Here is a 24,518-nt window from a genome sequence, read left to right as displayed (position 1 = left end):
TCTCTCTCTCTCTCTCTCTCTCTCACACACACACACACACACATATACACATGTATACACACCATGCATTCTCTGTCTCTGTTTCTGTCTGTCTCTCACACATACACACACACACATACACAAATACACCGTGCGTCTTATGTGTGTGTGTGTCTCTCTCTGTCTCTCTGTCTCTGTCTCTCTCTCACACACACACACATATACACATATACACACACACATATACACACACCATGCATTCTCTGTCTCTCTCTCTCAGTCTGTCTGTCTGTCTCTCTCACACACACACACACATACACACACACACACACACACACACATATAATAACTAAAAGAGAAAGAAGTTGTAAAATGAGGAAGGCAGGGGAGACAGATTATAAGGGCCTTGAGTTATTTGCTAACAGATGTGTTTAGCAGATAGGAAATGGAGAGTCTCCAATAGGATTTAAATGTAGAGACAGCAAAATCAAGTGCTTTGGGTAGTCTAGCAACAGTTCTGGGGATGAAAGACAGAAGGAAGAGCCCTCAGAGGTACGCAGGCCAGACTCAGAAAATGGCAAGGGATGGTGAGAACTGAACAATGGCAGGCAGGTAGGGAAGCAGAAAACACCTCTAGAACAGCTGGGATTTGGGATGAGCGCCCAACAAGAAGATATCGATGGCTCCCCTAATTCAGAGTGGTGTGGCTGCTGCTGCTACTCACTGATTGGGGAAGAGGACAAGGATCAAAAAGGAGAGCAGCTTTTTTTTTTTTTTTTTTTTTTAACTTGAGACAGAGACACACCCACACTGAGCATCATGCCCATCACAGAGCATTTTTACCAGCAGAAAACCAAATCCCAGCTTTCTGGTAGCCAGGGAGGCCGACTTTATACAACTATGCCAAAAGATAGAAAAGCACTTGAAAAAGAGGGCCATGGGTGCTAAAGAAGGCACCAACAGTCTGTCTCCAGAGAGCCCAGCAAAAGGAAAGAAATCCCAATCAGGTGGAGAGGGGTGTGGAAGACCTTGAAAGGGGCTGGCAGCAACAGGGGAAAGGCAGTGTGGCTCAGATGTACTGAAGAGAGGGATCATATGTTTGCATCATATGCTAATTATTATGATTCTTCAAGAGCAGCAGGGAACAATGGAGGGTTTTAACTGGGGAGGGTGAGGTGGGTGAGGTAAGGGATAAAAAGATTCTTTGTTAAAAGGCGTCATCACAGCTGTGTGGCAAAGCAGAAAGTACATAGTGTTGACCTCCTCAGACCTGGAGAGAGTTGACGGTAGCTGGCTCCAAGAGGTGAGACAGGCTCTTGGAAGCTGCTCTGGCTGAGAGACATGGGCCCTTCACTGGGCACACCAGGAATAAGGCAGGATGATAGCCTGGCATCTCTGACTTCATTTTGTGTTGTCTCCTTTACTTTGGCCAAAGGCACAGAGGTAAATGGTTGCCTTGAACCTGCCATCACCCTGGACTTCAGAAGAACAAAACCCGGGAGGAACAGTCCATTCCAAACAAGGGTGGTTACCCACGTGGGCAAGGCTTCACCCTGGAAGCGATTGTGTCCCAAGCCTTCCTTGTATCTTCACATCCCAGTAAGGACGAATTTGGCCCAGTGTTTAGGAACTGAGCTAAGACAGTGTTCAGCCAGTGCATGCCCAGACTACAACTGTAATGAGGCTTGTTGCCCCTTGCTCCGGTTATTCCTCTATTTCATCCTAAAGCATGGGTCAGTTCTCCAACAGACAGACTTGGGGCTTTTATCTGTTTCTCTTGTTTAAGTGGCCACACAGAAGACATCTCTCTCTGTCACCTTCACCTGTCTCTCTAATGGGACAAGTGGCCTAGCCTGTTGCGGCTGCTAGAGCCTAGGCGTCAGTCCTAAAATGTCTGGTTCCACAACTGGAAAAACAACTCAGTGCTTAAGAGCGCTTGCTGCTCTTGCAGGAGAGGAGAACTCATGGTGCTCATATCTGCACCCATATCTGTAAGGACAGTTTTAGGGGATCTAATGCCCTCTTCTGGGCACACCAGGAACAAGGCAGCACATTATAAACACACAAATAAAGCACTTGAATACCTAAAATGAAAATAAATCTTTTTTTTTTTTAATCTCTGGCTATGGGCTGGAGAGATGGCTCAGTGGCTAAGAACACTGACTGCTCTTCCAGAGGCCCTGAGTTCAACTCCCAGCAACCACATGGTGGCTCACAACCATCTGTAATGGGATCTGATACCCTCTTCTGATGTGTCTGAAGACATCCACAGTGTAGTTATAAAATAAATAATTTTTTTTAAAGAACTTTGTATTTAAAAAAAAAAAACTCTTGTTATACCTGGACATAAATACCCTTCAGTGACATTAGCAGGTGGTACAGGGTGGGGTCCAATTGGCCGTGCTAGATCGCCCCTAAGGCTTATGAAGAAGATACTTGGAGTTCAAAAGAAAAGCTGCGGTAGAAATGTAAACTTAGAGGTTTTTGATCTGTGGGTGACATTACCTATATACACATCAATATGGACAGAGGAGAGTAGCCCCAGGGCAGAGAGAAGAAGACAGAACCATGAACAGTTCAACACATGAGGTCACTAGGGAAATTGGCCAGAAGGATTCTAGAAGGGTGGGAACTCAAGAGACAGAACTGTTTTTTCCTCCAAGCCACATCAGAAGTTACACACAGAAAGCCTATTCACAAGCCTATGTCCCCATGGCAACACATCAGGGCTCTAGGGCTCCCCACCCCCCACTCCAGTTGCCCAAGGCTGTAAGGTGAGAGGTGACCCAGGCTGCAGGCTATGGAGTGGCTGCTCTGCAGAGCTGAAAAGCCCTGACTCCAGGTAAGCCTCCCTCACGGCTGTTAACTGTACCTTTTTTCTTTGAACAGGTGGAGGCGAAGTCCTTATCTTCCACCTTTACTGAAGGCCTGTTGCACTTCATCCTACAGAAGAAAGAGCGGCGGGCTCCAGAGCATAGCCGGGAGGGCCCAGGGGTTATATCCGTTTTAACTGGAAGTCCAGCTGCAAATCAACACAAAATGTGGTGAAATGAGGGCAGAACTGTCTGTCAGGAGGGGCAGTGTGACCTCCACACGGCCCTTACTGCCACACTGTTCTCTCCGGGCCCCGTGCTCATGTGGGAACGGTTACAGACGGGTAAGAAGTGCAGGAGCACAGGTGGCGTGGGTCCTCTGGGGGAGGAAATGGAGGCATACCACGAGGGGCTGATAACAGGGAAACTTAGTGATCAGTGCCAAGTGGCAGCAGGCACTTGCTTCTCAGCTAAAGGTCTGGGGTCCAACCCAAAGGATGCACAGGATTGAGATACTGGCCTGGGGGTTGGGAGGGGCACAGGATTGATTTGAAATTTCAGCTTAACAGAGTCCCTTGGGGGCTCTGATCAGTCGGCCCCATTCTGGATGTGTGCTCCCTGTGACAGCCACTAGGTTCAGAATGAGCATGGAATATGGCCTTTCTGAACTAAAAAGGGCTGAGTGAAGTAGATGCAGGATTTCAGAGGCAGCACCAAAGAAATGTTAAAGAACTTTAAATCTTTAGTAATAATTACATCAACATAGTACTTTAGATTGATTGTGTTAGGTGTGATGTTATAATTAGCTTTGCATTTATTCTTGCTTTTGAACCAAAACCCCAAACTAGACGGGCTTGTGTTCAGACTTGTGGTTTTAACTACGGCACTGTGGATGGAGCCCTGAGCCTTTGGCACACTTGATAAGCACGATATCAAGCTGCCAGTTTGTTCTGCTGGGTTAGACTGTGAATTGCAGGTAGAGCAAGGCTACTGAAAGCTCCTGGGTGACACTGACACACTTGCCTCTTATCTTCCTCATGGCTGTGAAGTTGGGACTACAGACACCACTGCTGTAGCACCGCAGCCATGCCAAGCAGTGGCCGCTGCTCAGGGAGTCTCTCCCCACTGCCTTTCCCAAACTGGCTCTGTTAACTTCTCTAGAATGCCAGCCCAAGCCTGCCACATTGGTTCAGTGCCCTTCTCTGTATCTCTCTCCCTGCACATTTTGATGGAGGCAGCAAACAGGCTCTGGGACTGCACACAGGTTTTTCTCTGTGGGCCACTTCCCCTGCTTATCCCCTCCTCTTGCTGGCACACATTAGTTCATCTTTACAAGCGCACCTCAGCTGACGCAGGCTCATGGCTCATGCCCCATGCCCGGCACTACTGCTGCAGCTGCAACTATCCTGCAGAGTGCTGCCCATGTCGCTGACTCCTGACCATGCAGGAAGAGCCTCAAGGACAAAATTCACTGGAAGGTGCAGAAGCCAGCCTACAGTGGGCAACAGGCATCAGGGCCATTGCCTGCTTTCATGGAGAAGCACAACTTCCTGAAAGGTGCCTGGGAGTTCTGACACCATGATTGGTGATGGAGACATCACCAATCAACATGGAGAACTAAGCCACAAGGAAGCCATTATGCCAACTGCACTGAGCTCAAGCAGACCCAATACCAGTCAGTGCCACACTTGCCCCATGCTAGGAACCGTCTACATTCTCCTTCTAGCAAGTCAACATCAACATTGTGAAACTTTTCAACAACCCAATGACATACTACATTTTATAGGCGAGGAAACTGAGGCACAGAGAGGTGAACTTCCTCACAGCCACACATCCAGTGAATGGCAGAGGCAGGATGTGTACCTAACCAACCACAGGGCCAGCTCCTGGGTCTTGGCCTGGGAACGGCTGTGGGGGGCAAGGGCTGGGGCCGGAGAAATGCTGATCCTAGGCTGCAGGAAGTAAAGAGCCTTGTTCGGATCCAAGAAACACTGGCATCAGTGCAGCTCAGAGGGGTGGGGGTGGGCGGAGAGAGAGAGAGATTTGTTCTGGAGAACAGGACAGTGTGAGCCTTTTCAACTTAAGAACATGCTATTAGAAAGTTATAGATTCCAGGGTGGGGGAGGAGGAGTTAACCAGAAATCAGAATCTAGTCAATCTTCCTTGCACTAAGTTTGGCCAATGAAACCTCTCTTCTTTAGATAGTCCACAATGTTAACAAACCCAAGTGAGCATAAATAAGTCCATTTAGCTACAGCCAGCAGCTATAATGGAGAAATACGGCAGAGAGGTAAGAACAGAGAGGCTGGGCCCCAGGAACCCGTCTCTGTCCCTGCACAGTGGTGAGGCAGCGTCCGAGAGCATGGTGGGCGAGGAGAAAACGCACAGCCTCCCCTGCACTCACTCTTGGCATCGATGAGTCGCTCCCGGGGCGCAGTGTCCGAGGAAGATAGCTGTTCCTTAACTTTGGCAATATCTTTTGGATGCAGGTAGTCAAACAAGCTCTGGCCAATAAGGTCATTCTGTGGGGATGACAGATGAGTGGACAGTCAGCACGGCTGAGATACACAAGATGCAGGAGCACTCCCAGTCTGTACAGCCCTGGCCTCTACTCTGCCTTCTGAACCCTGACCATCTCAAGCATTTATGGAGTGCTGCACACACATCCAGACTTTTGCCTGGATAGACACCTGGAAGAAACATTGGTCCAACACCCCTAAATGCCCAGCAGACATTAAAAGAAAAAGCTACAGAGAACGGGCTATTTCCAACTCTGACATTACATCCCTTGGTTCATTTCTGAGGGGTACTGTTTGTTTTGACAAAGAATTTCCCTGGACATTCTACTGACATAGAATTGCACCTTGCCTGTGCTCCTCGGGCCATGACCTTCCTATCTCAGCCACCTGGGTACTAGGGTAAATGTCCAACTATACAAGTCCTATCTTTGTGCCTTCGCCACCTGTGTCTGCTAACAGAGATAACAGACTTCCCTTTATGAGTGCCCTCAGAAGAAAAATTAAAAAGCAAAACATCTTGGAAAAGCTAAATTTACATGGAGTCTCATTTATAGAAATGGCATTTTGACTAAAAACTTCTGCCTACCAGGCTTCCATGCAATTACAAAGACGTAATTGAGTGAATGAATTAACACATATTCTGAGGACATAATAGGTGAAATGATTATTCTAGAAGCTTTCATATGTTCCTCTTATTTAATCCTACAAGCTATTCAAAACAAAAAAACAAAAACTGTACATGACAGTTAATGTTAACAGAATCTAGAATCCCCCGGGGCATTGAGCATCTGGGCGTGCTGGGGCGTGGGGGTAATCTCCATTGTGAATTGACGTGGGAAGACCCAACCACTGAGCCAGGCATAGTTCCAGGACTGAGATCCTGGACTGCATAAACAGAAAAAGGGAGGTAGGCCTCTGGGGTAAGTTCCCAAGATTCCTATTCTTGGGTATAGAATTACCTGCCTACCTTTCTCTCCCTTTCAGACAGCTTCACTCCCCATCCTAGTCCACAGATGTGGGATCTTCATTTCGTAGCGAGAAGAAAACTTAAGCTGTTGATTGGGTCAGAGTCAAACATTCCAGTTGGGGAAAATACAGGATGTGTTAAAATTCTTCCTAAGTTTAAATTCATTTCTGTGTTAAGAAGTTAAGAATTTTTGGAAGAAGGATTTCACATGTGACCCACATACTTTAATTCTTTTGAAAAACTACATGCTATTTCTGACTACCATGAGGCTGTCCACCACTAATGGGAGCTTGACATTACCTGGCTATAATTGAGGATCTTGAAGACAGACTCAGAGACAAAGAGGATCTTCCCTCGGTCACATCCTACGACAAACAAAAATCCATCTGCTGCCTAATCAGGAGAAATGGATAATCAATTTATCACAGGTCAGGACACATGATCTGAAAGCAAAGCAGGGAATCATTTTCTAAGACTCCAGTGTGTGAGGGCGTGCACTGACACCTTCACTGGTGTCAGAAGAAGAGGGTGCTTACAGCCAATACTATGTGAGACCAGCAAGATTCCCTCCCGGGTGACTGTGTATGCCTGGTCATCTAGTGATCAGAGGGAAAATGCCAAATCAAGAAAGCTCTGTTTCAGAATGAAAGCTTAAGTTTCATCTTCGGGTTCTATGACAGGCCAGACAAACTACACTCCATGCTCTAATTCCAGTCCCTCTGTGCTGGTTAACTTCAGCTCTCAACCTGACACAGCCTAGACCCACCCAGGAAAAATCTTACAGAGGAATTACCTAGATCAGATTGACCTGTAGGCATTTCTGTGGTGGACTGTCTTGATACTTAATTGATGCAGTAGGACTCAGTCCACTGTGAGCAGCACCATTCCCTAGGTGTGTGTGTGTGGGGGGGGGTAATCCTTTGATAGTGTAAGAGTGGAGAAAAGCTGAGAGTGAACAAACAGGCAAGGACTTGTGTATTTACTCTCATTGCTCCTGACTACAACTTGCAAGGATCCACTCTCTCGTTGCTCTTGACCGCAGATGTGGTGCTTTAAGTGCCTGCCCTGACTTCCCTGTAATAATGGACGGTGGGAGCTGCAAGTGGGAGCCATATAAGCCCTTTCTCACACTATGTTGCTGTTTGCCGGGGTATTTTAACACAGGGATAGAAATGAAACTTGAACCACCACCATGGAGAACATTGAATCTAAGCCTGCAAGGACCATTTAAGATTCCATCATTGTCTCTGCTGCCACCTATCCTGAATGAGAACACCCTCGTTTACAGGGAGCACTTCAGACCTCCAAGCTTCAACATCTCAAGTTGGGTCATTTTGGCTTTTTCACTTTTGCTGATGGCCTGGTCACTTGTGGGTGGATCACTTGTGTTCCTTTAAGCAGCCCCCACCCTGCCTGACACACAAACACGGTTTAAATGTATGCAGGTTCGGGAAAGACTGCCCTAAACCATTTAGCTCTTCATCCAAGCGAAGCTATCTGTGTTGTAAGGCAAACAAAGCAACAGTGGTGATGAGATGCTTGCATGGCAGGCATGAGGTCCTGGGTTCAAGTCCCACTTCCGCAAAACAAAACAAAACTGCCTCATGAAATTCTTCTGACCCTTTCTTCAGTTTAAGTACATGTAAACTCTAAAGTGCCAACAAAAACCAGGATGGGAACAAGACATCTGGTGGAGAGATGGGAGCAGGAAGGTGACAGGGACAGAGAGAGGGGTTCTGTTGCTTTGGATGCATGTGTCTGAGTCCTACTGATGACGTTTTATGGATGACCACCAATCTTGTTGGAGGTTTCAGGTGATGTGGTGGGGGTGCTCCCTTAAGATTTAAGGTGCACTTGGCCTTAAGACTCTGCTCCCCTGGATCCTGAGAGATTCTGAAAGCAAGGCATGGTGGCTCAGGTCTCGGATCCCAGCACCTAGAAGTCTGAGGCCTAAGAGGACTGCAAGAATTTGAGGTCAGCTTGGACTTCACAGCGAGTTCTAGAGCAACCTGGGCTAGAATAAGACTCTTAGTAAAGGCACATAGGAAAGACAGCTTGCACTGGTCACAAGAGGAATGAAGACCTGCTGCTAATTACTGTAACATTTGTGAGTTTGACAAATTCTAAAAAAAAAAAAAAAAAAAGTCTGTTCTTTTTACAAAGAAAGACTTTTGGAATATAGTTTAATTCTAAGAACTGGGGCATGAATTCAAGTGCCAGAAAGAAAAAGGCCAGTATGGATAGCTAGCTGTCCTAGGATATAAAAGGCCAGTGCAGGCGACTGTCCCATGATGTGCAAAGTGAGAACAAGAGGGGCAGATCCATTCACTATGAGAACCTGTCAAGCCACCAGCCACAGGAAACTTGAGTCCCTAAGCTGGGCCAGGGTGAAGGATGACAGTGAGGGGGAAGTAATTTTCCTAGCACCATCTGCTGGAAGCCTCATTATGTCAAAAAAAATGGATATTAATAACTTCCTCATTTGCCTTGCAGACAGTCATATCTCACAGGAGAACTGTGTTCAGGGTTTTTGCTAAGGTGGGAATGTGACATGAAAGGTGCCTGGGAAGAAAGTGACTGACAGCCTGGTGGGGGGTGGGGGGGTTGCTGGGCAGAGTCAGGCTTGACCCGGAGATCTGAGTGAAGTGTTTATAAGGAGGGCAGGAAGGCAGCAGAGTCAACATGGATACAGTCGGCACTGCAGGCTCTAAACCATGCTACAGTGTCTGTAAAGCAGACAGCCAAGCAAAGGAGCTGGGTCTGAGGGGGCGGAGCTTTGTGAGAACAGTGTCATGGGGGGGGGGGCGCATGCAGATAGCCAGAGATGGCTTCTTCTCATGGCGGATGATTGCTAGTGAGCGAGTGACTGGGCAGAGTCAGTGTAGTTCAAAATGCAGGAAAGTAGAGTAACCGAACTATAGTTCATCGAGAAATGCATGGAATGTGTAAAGGGGAAAGTGTGTGTGTGTGTGTGTGTGTGTGTGTGTGTGTGTGTGTGTGTGTTGTAATGGAACCTTTTATTCTGCTGCAAAGAGACTAAAATTAGGTCATTAGTAGGACCATAGGCGGGACTGGAGATCATGTTAAGTCAGACTCAGAAGGACAAATATTACATGTTTACTCTCCTTTGTGGAATCCAGATTTAAAATGCCTACACAGGTAGATGTGTGTCTATGGCCTGAACTTAAAAGGAAGAGAAAGAATCGAGGGAGAAATGGGGGAACGCCAAACCTGTAACCCTGCCCACTAAAAACTAAAATAACATAAATATCATGTGATTGAACCCACCTTCCGTTGATGCAAGCTCTTACTTAGCAGGTGGACACTTGAGGGATTAGTACGGGTTCACAGTCCCTAACATACCAGAGAACCAGGACAAGTTAACATGGAAGTTACCGACTACTCAGACCTGGCGTAGCCCCTGCTATATGGGATAAAGCAGCCAGTGTGTTCACTTAGCTAGTTATGTGAGCAGGAAGAAGAGCGTGGTTCTTGCAGCCTTTCAGAGCCACCCCAGCAACTGCACGGGGCCACTCAGAACCGGTCACATGAAAACCGGAACCCTATCTACCCAGCAGGGATGTTCACTGCAGATGAAACCTGACTGGAAGCAGCTCACCCTGCACTGACAGGCCACTGCAATGTGCCTGGGACCTCGTGGAGCAGAAAGCACTGCAAACTTCTGCTGAAGGACATGGCTACAGTGCTGTTTGTAGGCAGGCAAGGTCGGCCCTGGTTGTGCGGGGTAAGGCTGGGCATTCTACCTCTTAGTTAGTTTTCTATCCTTCCTGCTTACGGTATCCCAGAGGAAGCATACCCAGAGGGCATGCTTCTGGATGCATGTTCTTCCCCTTTCAATTTCTTCGTTCATCTCCCTCTGCCCCGTAGCATGGCTGGAGCCTGGAGCAGACCTCTTCTGTGGGAGCTGTAAGTTCCCATGGTCCCAGCTTGGCCATCTCTTTGCAGAGATATGGAAGACAAAGAGAGCACGAAGGCCAAGAGGTGAGAGCACATCCCTTTCCTGCCTCCTCTTTGGCAATTCTGGATGGACTCGGGTGTGAAGATTTAGACAGCGCTTAGGTTAGGTTAGAAGATATGCTCTCACCCATTGCCAGAATCAACCCTCTGTAAACGATCCATGAAGGAATCCGACTAACTCACTCCCCCTCTTCTTTAAAACTTTACTTATTTTATTTCATATGTTTGAGTGTTTTGCCTGCCTGTGCGCATGTGCACCACATGTGCCTGGTGTCTGGGAAGGCCAGAAGAGGGCATCGGAACCTTCAGAGTTACAGATGGCTGTGAGCCACCATGTGGGTGCTGGGGAGCAAACCTGGGTCTTCTGCAAGAACAACAATGCTCTAAACCACTGAGCCAGCTCTCCAGCCCCTCCCTCCCCTCTCTAACAAAATCCTTCTCTGGCTGACAAGCACACTACCACAAACTTCCCTTCTGCTGCCTAAGTAAGATGATCTGAGAGGCAGGTGACTGGCTTTGTGGAAGGGATGTGAAATGTGCCTAAAACCAGGATAAAGTTGGAGAACCAAGAGAGGAAATGGGCCCAGGGAATTCAGTGTTCAGATGGCAGACTCCCTCAAGCCATACTTACTCTGAAGCTTTGTAAGAAACCAATGTAGTGTAAAGAGATCCCCGTAACTGCCACATACCCTGAGAATTAGGTGTTTCAGTTCGTCATCTGATAGAAATGTTGGCTTGTAGTTTGCTTCTGTGTATGGGTTGGTGGCACCTTAGGGAGAAGAAGAAAGAGTGGGTAGATTTTTCTATTTGGACAGCATTACACCCTCCCCTGCCTGCAACCCGAGCTGAACCCACCTCTGAGATCAATATCTCTCTTTCTGCCTTCGTGCACCCCCCCTTTGACAATCTCCCCCATCCCTACTCTCTCACTAAAATTTGATGGATCTGGCTTGAGAAAGAATCCTGTCATGACAAAGAAGAATCTCATTGAAAAGAGAACATTGCTGCCCACGAGAGACTCGGTTATCAGAGAACAGGTGTGGTGGCTCACACCTTCAACCCCAGCACTAGGGAGACTGAGGTAGGCAGATCTCTGAGATTGAGGTGAGCCTGGTCTATACAGTGAGTTTTAGGCTAGCCAGAGCTATACTGTGAGATGCTATAAACCCCACAAAAGACCACAGCTCTTTAGTCTCCCGGGCAGGTTCTGAAGTGCAGAGTGAACAGGCTGGTCCCCAATCTGTCAAGTCCCCACTTCACAGCTTCTAGAGAAGTCACCCAAGCTGCTAGGCCCTGGGTCCACTTCCCTGGGCAAGTTAATAAGCATGGTGACCTGGGGGACATGCTATTCTCACCCACGATTCAGCCTCAGGACTGAGGGGACCACACTTTTTAAAAAGGCGCTTGATCTGAAATTCTCAAGAGAAGCCAAGTGCCAGCTGCAAATGACAGGAACATGCAGAGCAGCCCAGTGAAGGGCTCGGATGAAGCCTACCTGTAATCCAGGGTACCATAGGAAAGAATACCAGGGTACTTTTCACATCAGCTAACAAGGCACAAGGCACATGTTTTGTTGTTGGTGGTGGGTTTTGGGGGTTTTTTTTGTTTTTGTTTTTTGGTTTTTTGAGACAGGGTTTCTCTTTATAGCCCTGGCTGTCCTGGAACTCACAGACCAGGCTGGCCTCAAACTCAGAAATCCGCCTGCCTCTGCCTCCTGAGTGCTGGGATTAAAGGTGTGTGCATCACACCGAGCTTAAGGCACATGTTTTAATCTACATCCCTTGAAATTTTCTGACCAACTTGCTAACAATTAATTAATTAATTATAACCCGACTGTTTGTAGGGTTATAATTACTCTCTTCATCACTAAAATCACATTTTCAGTATCACTCTTCAAGCATGAGAGTCAATGTTTGCTGAATAGTGATCAAAAGTCAGAACAAAAGCAACTTCTTGTTTCTAGTGACACAGAGGTATGCCTCTCTCACCATGTAGGTCATACGGGGCCAAGCACCCTTCCCAAGTTTGTCCCAAAGCCCAAGACTAACTGGAAAATTCCAGGAACGACATTCACCAAAATGGGTGATGTATTTCAGATTCCTCCTGCAGTTTGATAAAGTTACTTCCAGTTTCCTGCCTCTGTTTTCTCACCCTCCCCACACTTAGCAAAGAAGGAAAATACTGCCTCCCTCACAGAGAGTCAATCTAGTTCGGGAAAATTCCAAGAAGATGAAAATATCATCAATGTTCATTTCTGATGATAAAACTCTCCACCTGTGACTCATTCATCAGAGGAACCCGGGTAAGTTTTTCTCTTAGAAGTCGGAGGCTCTTTCTTGCATCCCTGTGTGCGCCCACATTTCTTGATTTTGATCATTGCAAGGGGTGGGATCCAGGCACAGGCAAGAGGACATGAGAGGTGTCTGTCCTCTTTGGTAAACAGGAATCTATGTCAATGTACATATGCTATGTACACAGAGAAGTATCTGAGCTCATCTGCTTATCTGCTCTGGGGAAGTATAAGTGCAAATTACATCTTAATACAGATCATTACATCAGCTCATTAACAACCTGATTCGGCCCCGATCTTCTGCCAAGATGTACAGGCCTGCCACTTAGGGCTACGTGTTGAAAGAAATCAACATTTGTGTCAGGGACAGTGTAGGCAAGAGTGGTCATACCTATAGTCAAGGGCACATAGGCAACAAAGCCTGAGCTCTTACCTCTCAACGTTTTCATGTGCTGAACAGCCATCCTTAGCACGGTGAGTTTATCTAACTTTCTGGACATTGCATTGCATGTTGGTACCAAAGAAGCCAATTCATCAATGAAACTGTTCATTTTGTCCCGACGCCTCTTTTCAATCTGACTGTGGGCCTCCCTGAACATGGGAAAGAGAATGGCTTCGTCTGAGATGTACGCGAGCAACGAGACAACGTTGATAAAAATAACTGAGTTGCGGGGCATGGTGGCGCACGCCTTTAATCCCAGCACTTGGGAGGCAGAGGCAGGCGGATTTCTGAATTCAAGGCCAGCCTGGTCTACAAAGTGAGTTCCAGTACAGCCAGGGCTATACAGAGAAACCCTGTCTTGAAAAAAAAAAAAAAAAAAAAAAAACAACTGAGTTGTGACTGCTTCCAATATTCTCTGATGTGGGAAATTTAGACTTTTGTACTAAAAGTCACCCCCAAAAGGTGAATTAGGTAGCTGATTTGTTGTTTTCATTTATTTGTTTTTGATGCTTACCCCATCTTTTAAAGAAAAAAAAAATGACAATTGTCCTTTCACAAGAAACTGAATTGCTTATTTTTCCTGGTTGTTCTTTAGATTCCAGACGACCAGGTTTGACGGATGTGGATAAGAGGAGGAAGAAGGGAGGTAGAGGGTTCGAATACCCCAGCACCCAAAACAGCCATAGAGCACTCAGGTCCCACAGCAAGTGCCTCTGCAGCCTGTGAGCAGCCACCGTGTGGCCTGCTGAGGCCATCACTTCTGTCTGATGGAGACAATCAGTACTGACATATTCTTGGATCAACCAGGACCTGGCTAGATGTAACAGACTTTTGGCCTGTCCCTGGGCTTCCTTTGAGAGAGGTCATATCATACTCCACCCCAAGACTGGCTGACTATTTAGAACTTTCCTGTAGTTCTCTCCCTGACAGATGTGCACCTGATGTTTTTGACCATCTTCCCTGATAAGACACCATCACCAATGCAGAAGTGCTTGCTGGTTCTGTGTGCCATAACACAACCTCAGCAACCCCTAGGTGTGATGGCAGGGGGCATGAAGACCCAACAGAATGGTTTCAGCAAGTGTGACAGACAAAAACCAAGTTAGGAGATCTCTAGGGAGTAGGACATGCTACAGGCAGCACAGTAAAGGCTCCTGTCAGAGGTGAGGCTCTGCCATATGCCTTCTGGAGGGCCAATGAGTAAGAAGCCATCTGGGAAGGCTGGAGAGAATGCCAGTGTGGAATGACTTTCTCCCTCCAAATCTCCTCCAGGTTAAATGTGCATAGACAGCAACAAGTGAAGGCCAGCTCAATATAGGGGAACATAGTGGGGGCAAAGGTCAGACACTTAAACGAGCTGGAACCTGCCGCCACCCCATCACTTTCCTGAGGCTCCTGAGAGGACTCCACAGACATGAAACAAGCACACTGACCCTCCCTAAGCAACTGAAAGTACAATGCTTTGTTGGCAGAGTCAGAGGTTGAACTTACCTTGCATTCTTGATCCTTCCTTGGTGTTCTGCATATTCTAACCTGGAGGGGAGGGCAAGAGATAAAATTCAATCCCCTAGACAGGACTGGAAGAGTAACAGATTTCTGTTCTCTCCCCACCTGACCCCTGATGCCTCTCCACAGACACACAAGGATTCTTGGTTATTAACCATGCTAGAGTCAGGGGGTAGAGGGACAGTCTTGAGCTCACATTCATTGTGCCAAGAGAATGGCCACAAGGTAACTGAAGTTCAAGTTACTAGGTACCTTCCATGAGGGTCATCTTTGTCTGTGTCCATACTTTCTCTGCAAGGGCAAGAAGAGATGACCACGTCAATACAGATGTGCGACATAACTTGTCATCATACAGAAGGCTCTCATTTATCCAGAAAGCTCAAATAACCATGATATAGAAATGGATGTAGAATGGTAACACGAGCAAGCACAATCAAGTAGACACTACTATAAAGCCTAGACTGGCATCCACATGACCAAACAAAAGTGATTACTAGTCTCCATAGGGTGTGTATGTTAAATAAACTAGTTTATATTATGACTGTTTGAGAACTGGGTTTCTACCATGTTTATGAAGACTCTCAGCCAGAGTAGCCAGACATCTGTGCCACCTCATTCCTTGGCTGTTCTGGATAAATGATAGATGAAGCTTACTCTATTTCAAAACATACCAAACACCAAAGATACTACTGATGAGTCTATTTGTTGGGGGTATGGGTGGGGTGGGGAGGAGGGGCTAATGAAAGCACTGACAGACAGTCAAGAACAGAGCAAGGGCCCCAGGGAGCATCTCGAAGGTTTTGCCACTGCAGGCTGCTCCTGGGCCAAGTGGACAACCCCAGGTTCAAGAAATTAAGGTGAAGAAGAATAGGGGGCTGAGAGCTATGGAGGGTCCTGGGGTCACAGCAGGGCCCACCTTTCTTTCGCAGATCCCAGAAACCCAGAGTTTCATGGCATTTCGTGGTTCAGTAAACACAGATGGAAATCCCCAGAAGAAAGAGTTCCAGTGTCTCCCCAGGGTCAGCCTACTCCCTTGTCCAACTCAAACACTCGTGAGGAAGGTAGTGACTGTCTCCTGAACGACTCTCTCATCTCCCATGTCTCCTAAGGGAAGGATTATGGTTCTTCATATAATATAAAGTGCTTTCTAGAATTCTGGATTCATTACGGGCATTCTAAAACAGCAGCTCCAACTAGATACCCTAGGTGTCTTCATAGGCCATTTCTCCTGCTAATCCTGGGACTTGGAGGGAATCAAAAAGTTATAAGGCAAGTGTGCCCCCTTTGCACCTGGATTGTGTCTACTGCTGTGGTCACGCTCAGCTCCAGGTGACAGGGAGCTGATAATCTTAACATTGGGAAACCACGGGGTCGGGGGTGGGGGACAGAACTGTGAATTCTAAAAGGTAATGGGCAAAAATTTGCAAAACTGGGGTACACAAGGGAAGCTTGAAGGTTACTGGGTAACAAGAGGCTGGAAATCACAGGTCTAATAGAAATCTTAGAAGATGTTGGCTCTGTCAGCATCTGCCCAAGACAAAGCTTTACAAAAAAAATGCCCTGGTCTGTGCTGGGGAATGAGCACTATGGCAGAAGCCCTGTGGTCCTCATGCCCACTCTCCATCCCTTGGCAGTAAGTAACTCTCTCAATGATCTGGGATGACTTACACATTAATCATAGCATCTCCTAGGAGGTGTTTGAGCTCCAGCCTCTGTGTTCCCCAAATCTGACCTGTCAACTTCAGCAGAAATGACATCTGTACAGGGTCTACCTCCTCAGAGATTGTTTTCCACTCAACTGAACAAAAGAAAAGCTCTTCGACCCTACACAGCTGCCTCAGTGAAACGAAACCTGTCTCTGACCAGTCTATCCTGCCTCCTTCTCGAGCAGACTACGGGGCAGGGGTGCGGGTAGTGAATAGGAAAACATACTTACTCAAAAGCAAAGTCATCAAGTCTAAAGAAAAACAGAAAGACTACTTAACAACGCAGGTCATGCTCATTTAAATAGTGTCAGCGTCTATAAGCTATTGACACACTGGCTTCTACTCCTTCCTTAAGAGGCTGAATGGGAGCCGGGCATGGTGGCGCATGCCTTTAATCCCAGCACTCGGGAGGCAGAGGCAGGGATTTCTGAGTTCGAGGCCAGCCTGGTCTACAAAGTAAGTTACAGGACAGCCAGGGCTATACAGAGAAACCCTGTCTGAAAAAAACCAAAAACCAAAAAGGCTGAGTGGGAGCTCTCCCTGAGGACGATTCTCCAGATTGAGGTCTCCTACTCAGAGGAGCAGAAGAAAGCCAGGGCCCGGCTTTAAGGCTATTGGTTTTCCCTGTGATATGATATAATCTGGGAATAGTAGAAGACACAAACACCTCAGCAGTGCTGCTGGCCATTTAAGAGCAGTTGAAGCTAAAATCAAATATGCGGCACTTGGAGGGGACCTTAGCTGCCCACCCCTTCCTCCCGGAACAATGGCAGCTATGGGCAGGCAGGTGCTCTGTGCTCATGCACTGGCATGAGCTGATGGTCCCAAGGCTCTTACTGGTAGTCAGTGGCACTGCCTTTCCTCTTGCGATTGCAGTCCACACCACTGGTGCCCAGGGAACCGGAGAGCAGGTCGGTGGGGCCCGGAGACATGAAGTCACTGATTGTTGAGGAAATGTCCATTCTCTGGTCCGCCATTGGAAGGAAGGTGCTAAAAGGATTACAAGAGGACACTTACTTCTTTTTAAATACTTTCTTTTTTAAAATTTGTTTTGTTTTCAATTATGGGGGGGGGGTGAACGTGAATGTGATTCCCGTGGAAGAATGAGGCTCCCACTCCCCCTAGAGCTGGAGCTGCAAGCAGTCATGAGCTGCCCGATGTGCGTGTTGGGAACTGAACTTGGTTCTCTGGAAAGGTAGCATGAGCCACCTCACAAGCCCTGGGAGAGTTATCTCAGTATACTCTTCTGTGGTAGTGCAGGGGCTGTTGTGGCACTGAGGTCATGGGCCTGGCTTACTACAGTAGCATCCCCCACCGGGCAGCTTGGAAGGCAGACAGGGCCGTGGAGTGGGAGAAGTATCACACTCATTGTGAGAGTTTTAATTTGTAATCCGTGAAGACACTACAACTTTGTGCAGGAGTCTCTGTGCCCAGAGAAGTTTAGTGGCTTCTAGAACCACTGGGGGAAGAATAAGTCAGGCAGAGACTTGGGGAGGTGATCCAATGTCCTACATGTACTCAGTAGGACACAGGCAATTTCATTTCCTTCTGATTAACAAATATATAACCAATGAAACAAACATCAATCATAAGGATGTTTGTGCTTTTGTTATGGTTTTTGCTTTCAAAAAGTTGTGAAAAAAGCACAAAATACAAAAGCTGGGCACTGTGACACACTCATAGTTCTTGGGGGGAGCAGAAGCAGGAAGATTATGAGTTCAAGACCATCCTGGGCTACATTAGTAAGGCCCAGTCTCAACTGCCATTCCTCTCCAAAAGAAAGAGTAAGTCCTACAAAGGAGTTAAGATAATATGGTTCCTCTCTCTTCTTGATCAAGCAAGGCCTGCCCAGTCTTCACCACCCCACCCTGCCCCCACAATGTCCCTTTGATCCCAGCATCCGCTTGCATAATTAAATAAAGACATCACAAATGAAAGTACAAGTCATTTTTCCAAGTTCATATTTTACAAGCATAGTGTTAAAACAAAACAAAACAAAACAAAAAAAAACCAAGAGGTCATAAGTACCTTGCAAGGGACTCTAACTTCAAACCCTGGTGAAGAGAGGGGTTGCCCAGTGGGCCTCAAAGGGCTCAAAGGTCCACAGGATTTGACTGGGGCTGTCACTCCCACCCTCTGGGCCCAAATTCCCACATCTGCAAAACAAGAGGGGAAGGGTGAGAATTGTTTCCCAAAGTCACTATTTTGCCCTCAGGCTAGTAACTAGCCCCTCCAAGCAGGCCAAAGCCAACTTTTACAGGTACTTCTGGAATCCACATCTTAATTACGCATGTGTCTCCATTTGTTACCTCTTAGAATTAATTTCTAAAAGCAGGATAGCTAGTGGGCAGATCTGATCATGACTGTCCTTTAAAGAGCTCCTGCCAGTCTCAAAGTCTCACTGTTTTCTGCTGCTTTCCTCATTACTGATGTTGGCCTGTCCCTCTGTAGGCATCTATCTCCCCAGATGTCTGTACTTGGTCCCCATCTCTCCACCACATGCCTTCCACCTAATGTTTAACTGTGCACTTGAGAAAAAGAATGCTTCAGAGACCTGCAGGGCTAACAAGTCTTCCTTCACATTCCTGGCCTGTGTTCTTGGTGTGTGTGTGTGTGTGTGTGTGTGTGTGTGTGTGTGTGTGTGTGTGATCCTGTTGTCTATCTCTCCTGTCCAACTTCCAACATCCTCCTCGTTCTCACTTTAGGTGATAATTTTTCTCCCTTTTCTCTCTCTCCTTCCTACCCCACGCCAGTACTGGAGTCTAAAGCTAAGGCCTCGTGCGTGCTGTCAAACGCCCTACCCCAGAGCTACACTCCCAGCCCTGCCAGCTATGCTTCTGTAAGTCAAATGGTAGCTGACAAACACATCTCTCTATCAGCCTGAGTGGGTACTGCTGCTGCATATCCCCACACCCTAAGGCCTGCCTGAACTCTACTGCTCTCATCTGATGGAGACTATCATTGCAGGGCCCCCTCCTCCTGGCCAATCCTACATCATCCATGTTCCCCACACAACTGGATCAGTCTCATCGGGATAAATACCAGTCACATAACTCAATCATGGAGGAAAAAAACTCCAACACATTATTTTATTCCACAATGCAGGGTATGAAACTCAGGTCCTTTGCTTGCTAGGCAAGTGCTATTAGTACTGTGCCACCCCCTAGTCCCAAATATATTGTTTGGGACACTGTCTTCCTACTGTCCTATTTTCTGTCTCTAGTTTTTTTCTTGGTTTCTCCATATAATCTAACTCAGGTCAGGATTTTTTAAATTTAATTTAATTTTACTTTATTTTATGTAGGTGAGTGTTTTGCTCGCATGTATGTGTGTATACACCTACTTATGTACCTAGTGCCCACTGATGCCAAAAAAGGCATTAGATTCCTTGGATCTGGAGTCACAGTGGGTTGAGAGCCACTGTGTGGGTGCTGGGAATTGAACTCTAGTCCTCTGGAAGAACAGCTAGTACTCTGAACTTCAGAGCCATCTCTACAGCGTCCCCCCNCCCCCCCCCCATCAGGCATTATCCCTTCATGATGTCATTACAATACTGCAGCTGCCCTTCCTAGTTCAATAGGGACCATCCTTTCCCAGATCAATGTCCCCCAGTGGCATCAGCACAACTGACCTCTCTCCCTGGATGCTATCTCTGGCTTGGAGATGCTATTTTCCCATAATTCTTCTGTTTGGGGATTTGCTCCATTTCTGTTCTCAACCTGGCTTTTCATCTTCTTTGCCTCTAGACTAACAACCTCATGGGTACTTTGGGACCCTGACCTGTCTGTATTCAATCCCTAGAAGCTCCTACTTTGACAGTCTCAAATGCCACCCATACTATGCCAACCTCAAGCCTCTACCTCCAGCCTGGCTGCCCCCAAATTTTTAGACTTGTACAACCACCCATCTCCCCATATCTCTATCTGAGTATGCAAAAGAAACTGTATTTTGACATATTCATGTTCCCTCTAAGCAAGCCTTTCAGGCTTCCCTATGTAGTCAAGTGGCCTCTATCCTTCTGGCTCCCAGACTCTGAGCCAAGAATCCATCTGACCCCTCCATTTGTCTTCTTATTGGCACAGAATTAAAAATACAGCAGCCGGGCGTGGTGGCGCACGCCTTTAATCCCAGCACTCGGGAGGCAGAGGCAGGCGGATTTCTGAGTTCGAGGCCAGCCTGGTCTACAAAGTGAGTTCCAGGACAGCCAGGGCTACACAGAGAAACCCTGTCTCGAAAAACCAAAAAAAAAAAAAATAAAAAAAAAAAATAAAAATACAGAACAGTGCCCTGCTAAATGCCACTTCCTTAGTGACACTTCTTTGAAGGACCATACAATATGAACCCTGCCGACACTCCTACTCTATACCCCTATTTAAAATGTTCTGATCCACATTTCCCCTATAACAATCTCCTTTCTGTCCTCCCTAAGAAGTGCTCAGCTTTGAAGAACAGGAGTTCTACTCTCCTGACTGCCCACAGCTTAGTGTGCAGAAGGCTCTCTGGCACACAGAAGTGTTCCACCAAGAGACTAGGCATGAATGGAATAATCTGCATGTGACAAAGCGCAGTTCTTTGATCATCACACATGTTATGCTTTTCTTTCCATTGTTCATTATCTTTTGATTTTGATTTTATACACAGTGTTAAAACATTCATAATACAAATATTCCTCTTTATACCAATATTTTGTAGCTTTTATTTTATTTAGTTTTTTTTGTTTGGGGGGGTTTGTTTGTTTTTGTTTTGTTTTGTTTGTTTGTTTGTTTTTGAGACAGGGTCTTGCTGTGTAGCCCAGACTGGAACTCACTGTATAGCACAGCAGGCTGGCCTCAACCTCCTAGTAGTAGAATTATATGCCTAAAGTGTCCATGCTGGCTTAAACTTTCATTTTACTCTTGTGTGTGTGTACGTGTGTGTGCACAGGTTCATGTATGAACCTGTGCAAAGATATATATGGTCATGTAAGCACATGTGCAGAGATTGGGGTTGACTTTGGGTGGCTTCTCTAATCATGTTCCTCATTTCTTGAGCCATGGTCTCTTACTGAACTCGGAGCTCAAAGACTGGACTAGACTGGCTGTTGGGAAGTCCTACAGATCGACCTGTGTCCACCTCCCCAGCACTGGGTTACAGGTGCATGTCTCCCTCTTTACTCAACTCTACATTTTGCATTTTTAAAGACTTTTTTATTTTTATGTATATGGATGCTTTTGCTGTATGTATGTATGTATGTAAGTATATGCACCATGTGTGGCTAGTACCCTTGGAGGTCAGCAGAAGGCACTGGATCCCCTTGAACTGGAGTTACACATGTTGTGAGCTGCCATGCGAGGAATAGGAACTGAACCCAGGTCCTCTGGAAGAACAGACAGTGTTCTTAACCACTGAGTCATTGCTCCACACCCTTTTTAGCATTCTTAATTATATTTATGTATAAGTTTGTCTACAGGAGTATAGGTACCCACAGAGGCCAGCTGTATTAAATCCCCTTAAGCTCCAATCAGAAACAGTTGTGAGCCACTTAATGTAGGTTCTGGGACTGGGAACTCAGGTCTTATACAAAAGTAGTATATGTTCTTAACTTCTGAGTCATCTCTCCAGCCTCTATACACAAATTTCTTCATGGGTCCTGAGATCAAACTGTCCTCTTGCTTGCCTGACAAGCATGTTGTCAACAGAGCCTTCTCTCTAGCCTCCACCTTTATTTATTTTTTTTTTAAACTTACAAATCTAATCCTTGTGAGCCGGGTGTGGTGGTGCATGCCTTTAATCCCAGCACTTGGGAGGCAGAGGCAGGTGGATTTCTGAGTTCGAGGNAAAGTGAGTTCCAGGACAGCCAGGGCTATACAGAGAAACCCTGTCTCGAAAAACCAAAACCAAACCAAACAAAACAAAACCAAATCTAATCCTTCTGGCAATCATTTTGATACATCATTTGCAGTTAGACATTTCTGCATTACTGTCCCAGAACTTCTTCTTAGGCCATGCTTCCTATTTCTAAACACCAAACATGGTGCCTCTGTGGCCTCTCCATGTTCACTTGTCCTATTTTGTCCCCTAATCTGGTTCTTTTAATTCTAGTGTCACACTCTTCTTACAATGAGGCTTCAGTACACATCTTAATGTACGGCAGGACAAACTAGTTTCCTTCATTACTCTCAATTTTCAGAACTGTCTTGGCTATTCTGACTTGTTCTCTGGGGAACATCTTATAAAAGTCATGGTGGGTGGCCACGGTTGACATTCAGAGAACCAGGGAAAGGTCTGAATACACACCCCTGTCCTCCAGGCCTTGGTGGTTTAGAGATACTTGTCCCCTTGCACATGTCAGACCTGGGGTGCCACTAGTATCTGCCACTCTTTTTTTTTTTTTTTTTTTTTTTTTTAACATCTCAACATCTGAAGGCCCCCAACAACCATTGGTTGCCAGGGCCTTAGGGAGAAGGGACTTATTTGTTACCTGAAGTTACAGTTCTTAAGCTTCGATCCAGTGTGGGAGATGCAAAGGGCCACTGTAGTTGCTGGTCACCTCAAAGTGACTTTCATGTTTTGTAACTTCCTTCCAGGCAGTCAACTTCTTCCAAAATCCTACAGTAGAGACCCAAGAAAAGAAACCCTGAGGGTCATACAGAGACAAATAAATATGAGTCTCTTCTGAGCTAAGGGGGGCAAGGGAGCTAGCCCCTGACTCATGCAGGACATGCTCCCAGCCCATCCATTGCTACACTCACTGGCTCAGCACTGGCCATTTCTTTACATCCCTGTGACATCTGGGCTGCAAAAGCATGAAGGGATATGGCCGATGCATCCTGTGAAAACCATGTCTCCTTGGACTCATCCTTAGGAAAGCAAGGCATGTTTTATTATTTCTTTTATTGGGTTATATAATGACTGTGAATATCCGGTTGTTATTTTACATCACTTATTGACTTGCGTGGGTTAATGTATTTAAACTCAACTATCACTCTAGAAGGCAGATACACTGCTGTACGAATTTTACAAAGGGAAGATGCAAGCACCTGAGAAGGTGACGAACTAGACAAAGCCATACTGAGTGTGCCTGGGGCCACCAGAAGCAACTGACAATATGGTTCAGTTCTAAACTGGGTGGGGTGGCTCTTGGCTGTAATCTCAGGAGGTAGAGGCGGGAAGATAGCACGTTCAAGGTCATCCTCAGCTACACCTGAAGTTCAAAGACAGAACAGTTTACAGAGAGATCCCATCTCCAACAACAGTGCTGGATGTCTAGCCCCGCAGCGGAGAGCATGATGCTCTTCCGGAGTCCTGGAGCTCAGAGTTAGCACTCATGTCAGATTGCTCAGAACCACCTGTAACCCCAGCTTCAAGGGATCCAACGCCTTCCTCCGGCCTATACGGGCGCTGCACTCACGAGCACTCGTGAGCACACACACATAATTTTTTTGAAAAGAATGTTTTTAAAAAGTTGCTCAGTTCTCAGTGCAAGTGAAAGTAGCCATTTGAACCCAGGGGACCAGAGCAGCAGAGAAGGACAGAAGCCATTTAGCTTAAGCCAATGCCAGCAGGATCAGTTCAAGCATTTAAAGAAAATCTCTGTGAACTCCAAGATATCTAGTTATACCCAAAGCTAAGAGAGACACAACATCTACAAGGGTTCTTGTCAGCCGTGGCTACAATACCACCTCCTTCAGCCAGGACACAGGCCCTGCATGCTGCCCCTCTGATCTCCACTTCCTGTGTTCGAGAAGAGCCAATGAGGAGGGAACACAGGGGGGCCTTTCAGATCTTCATCCATGCTGCTCTGCCCGCAGCAAGTGAGACTGCAATGGCGAGTGCTCTGCTGATCTCCTGAAGCGAAAGATCTGCCGTTACACTGGCTGGCCCTTGCAGTCTTCAGAAAATGCTCTCTTCCTGATGGTCCTAAGATGTTGGAATGACTGCCTATCCTCGGCACGGCTCCCTCCCTCCCTCCCCACTGACTCACGCATGCTGCCTGGCTCAGATCCTCCGTGTCCAGCTCTGCTAACTCTAGGCCAGGCACATGCAAACATTGTATCTGGAAATCTGGCTCCTCGAGCCCCAAACCACAGTTGGTAAAGAAACGGCAAGTAGAGATGCAGGCTCCAGGCTTAACATACGCTGTTCCACCTCCATTCGATTCCTTGTACTGCTGCATACTGTCTTCTCAACTCCTAAGTCAGCAAGGCCTGCTCCACTCTGAGCCTGAATGTTCATGTTTCTCTCTCTGTCTCTATCTCTATCTCTCCCTCTCTCCTTCCCTCCCTCCTTCCCTCCCTCCTTCCCACACATACCCAACACACACACACACACACACACAC

The 24,518-nt window shown here is 46.7% G+C and overlaps 1 protein-coding gene across 6 annotated transcripts in view; it reads right to left on the bottom strand.

The window, feature by feature from the left end:
- Arntl (aryl hydrocarbon receptor nuclear translocator like) overlaps positions 1-24,518 on the bottom strand; it is a 102,623-nt gene that overhangs the window by 16,003 nt on the left and 62,102 nt on the right. For 2 of the 6 annotated variants that reach the window (XM_029479645.1, XM_029479643.1), the window contains exons 3-13: positions 22,661-22,788; positions 18,229-18,356; positions 17,038-17,190; positions 16,431-16,451; positions 14,747-14,785; positions 14,480-14,521; positions 12,980-13,137; positions 10,946-11,025; positions 6,579-6,671; positions 5,197-5,314; positions 2,852-3,001 (exon numbers count right to left, since the gene is read on the bottom strand). In XM_029479645.1, coding sequence (XP_029335505.1) covers positions 2,852-3,001; positions 5,197-5,314; positions 6,579-6,671; positions 10,946-11,025; positions 12,980-13,137; positions 14,480-14,521; positions 14,747-14,785; positions 16,431-16,451; positions 17,038-17,177 — 841 coding nt within the window. In that variant the 5' untranslated portion in view covers positions 17,178-17,190; positions 18,229-18,356; positions 22,661-22,788. Of the gene's footprint in view, positions 1-2,851; positions 3,002-5,196; positions 5,315-6,578; positions 6,672-10,945; positions 11,026-12,979; positions 13,138-14,479; positions 14,522-14,746; positions 14,786-16,162; positions 16,398-16,430; positions 16,452-17,037; positions 17,191-18,228; positions 18,357-22,660; positions 22,789-24,518 lie in introns of those variants that run through there. The other 4 variants (XM_021166154.1, XM_021166155.2, XM_029479644.1 and 1 more) reach the window with 3 other exon arrangements.

Source organism: Mus caroli, chromosome 7, assembly GCF_900094665.2.
Source record: "Mus caroli chromosome 7, CAROLI_EIJ_v1.1, whole genome shotgun sequence".
NCBI lineage: Eukaryota > Metazoa > Chordata > Mammalia > Rodentia > Muridae > Mus > Mus caroli.
The sequence above is the reverse complement of the archived record's forward strand: the minus strand, read 5'-3'. Positions and strand labels throughout refer to the sequence as shown.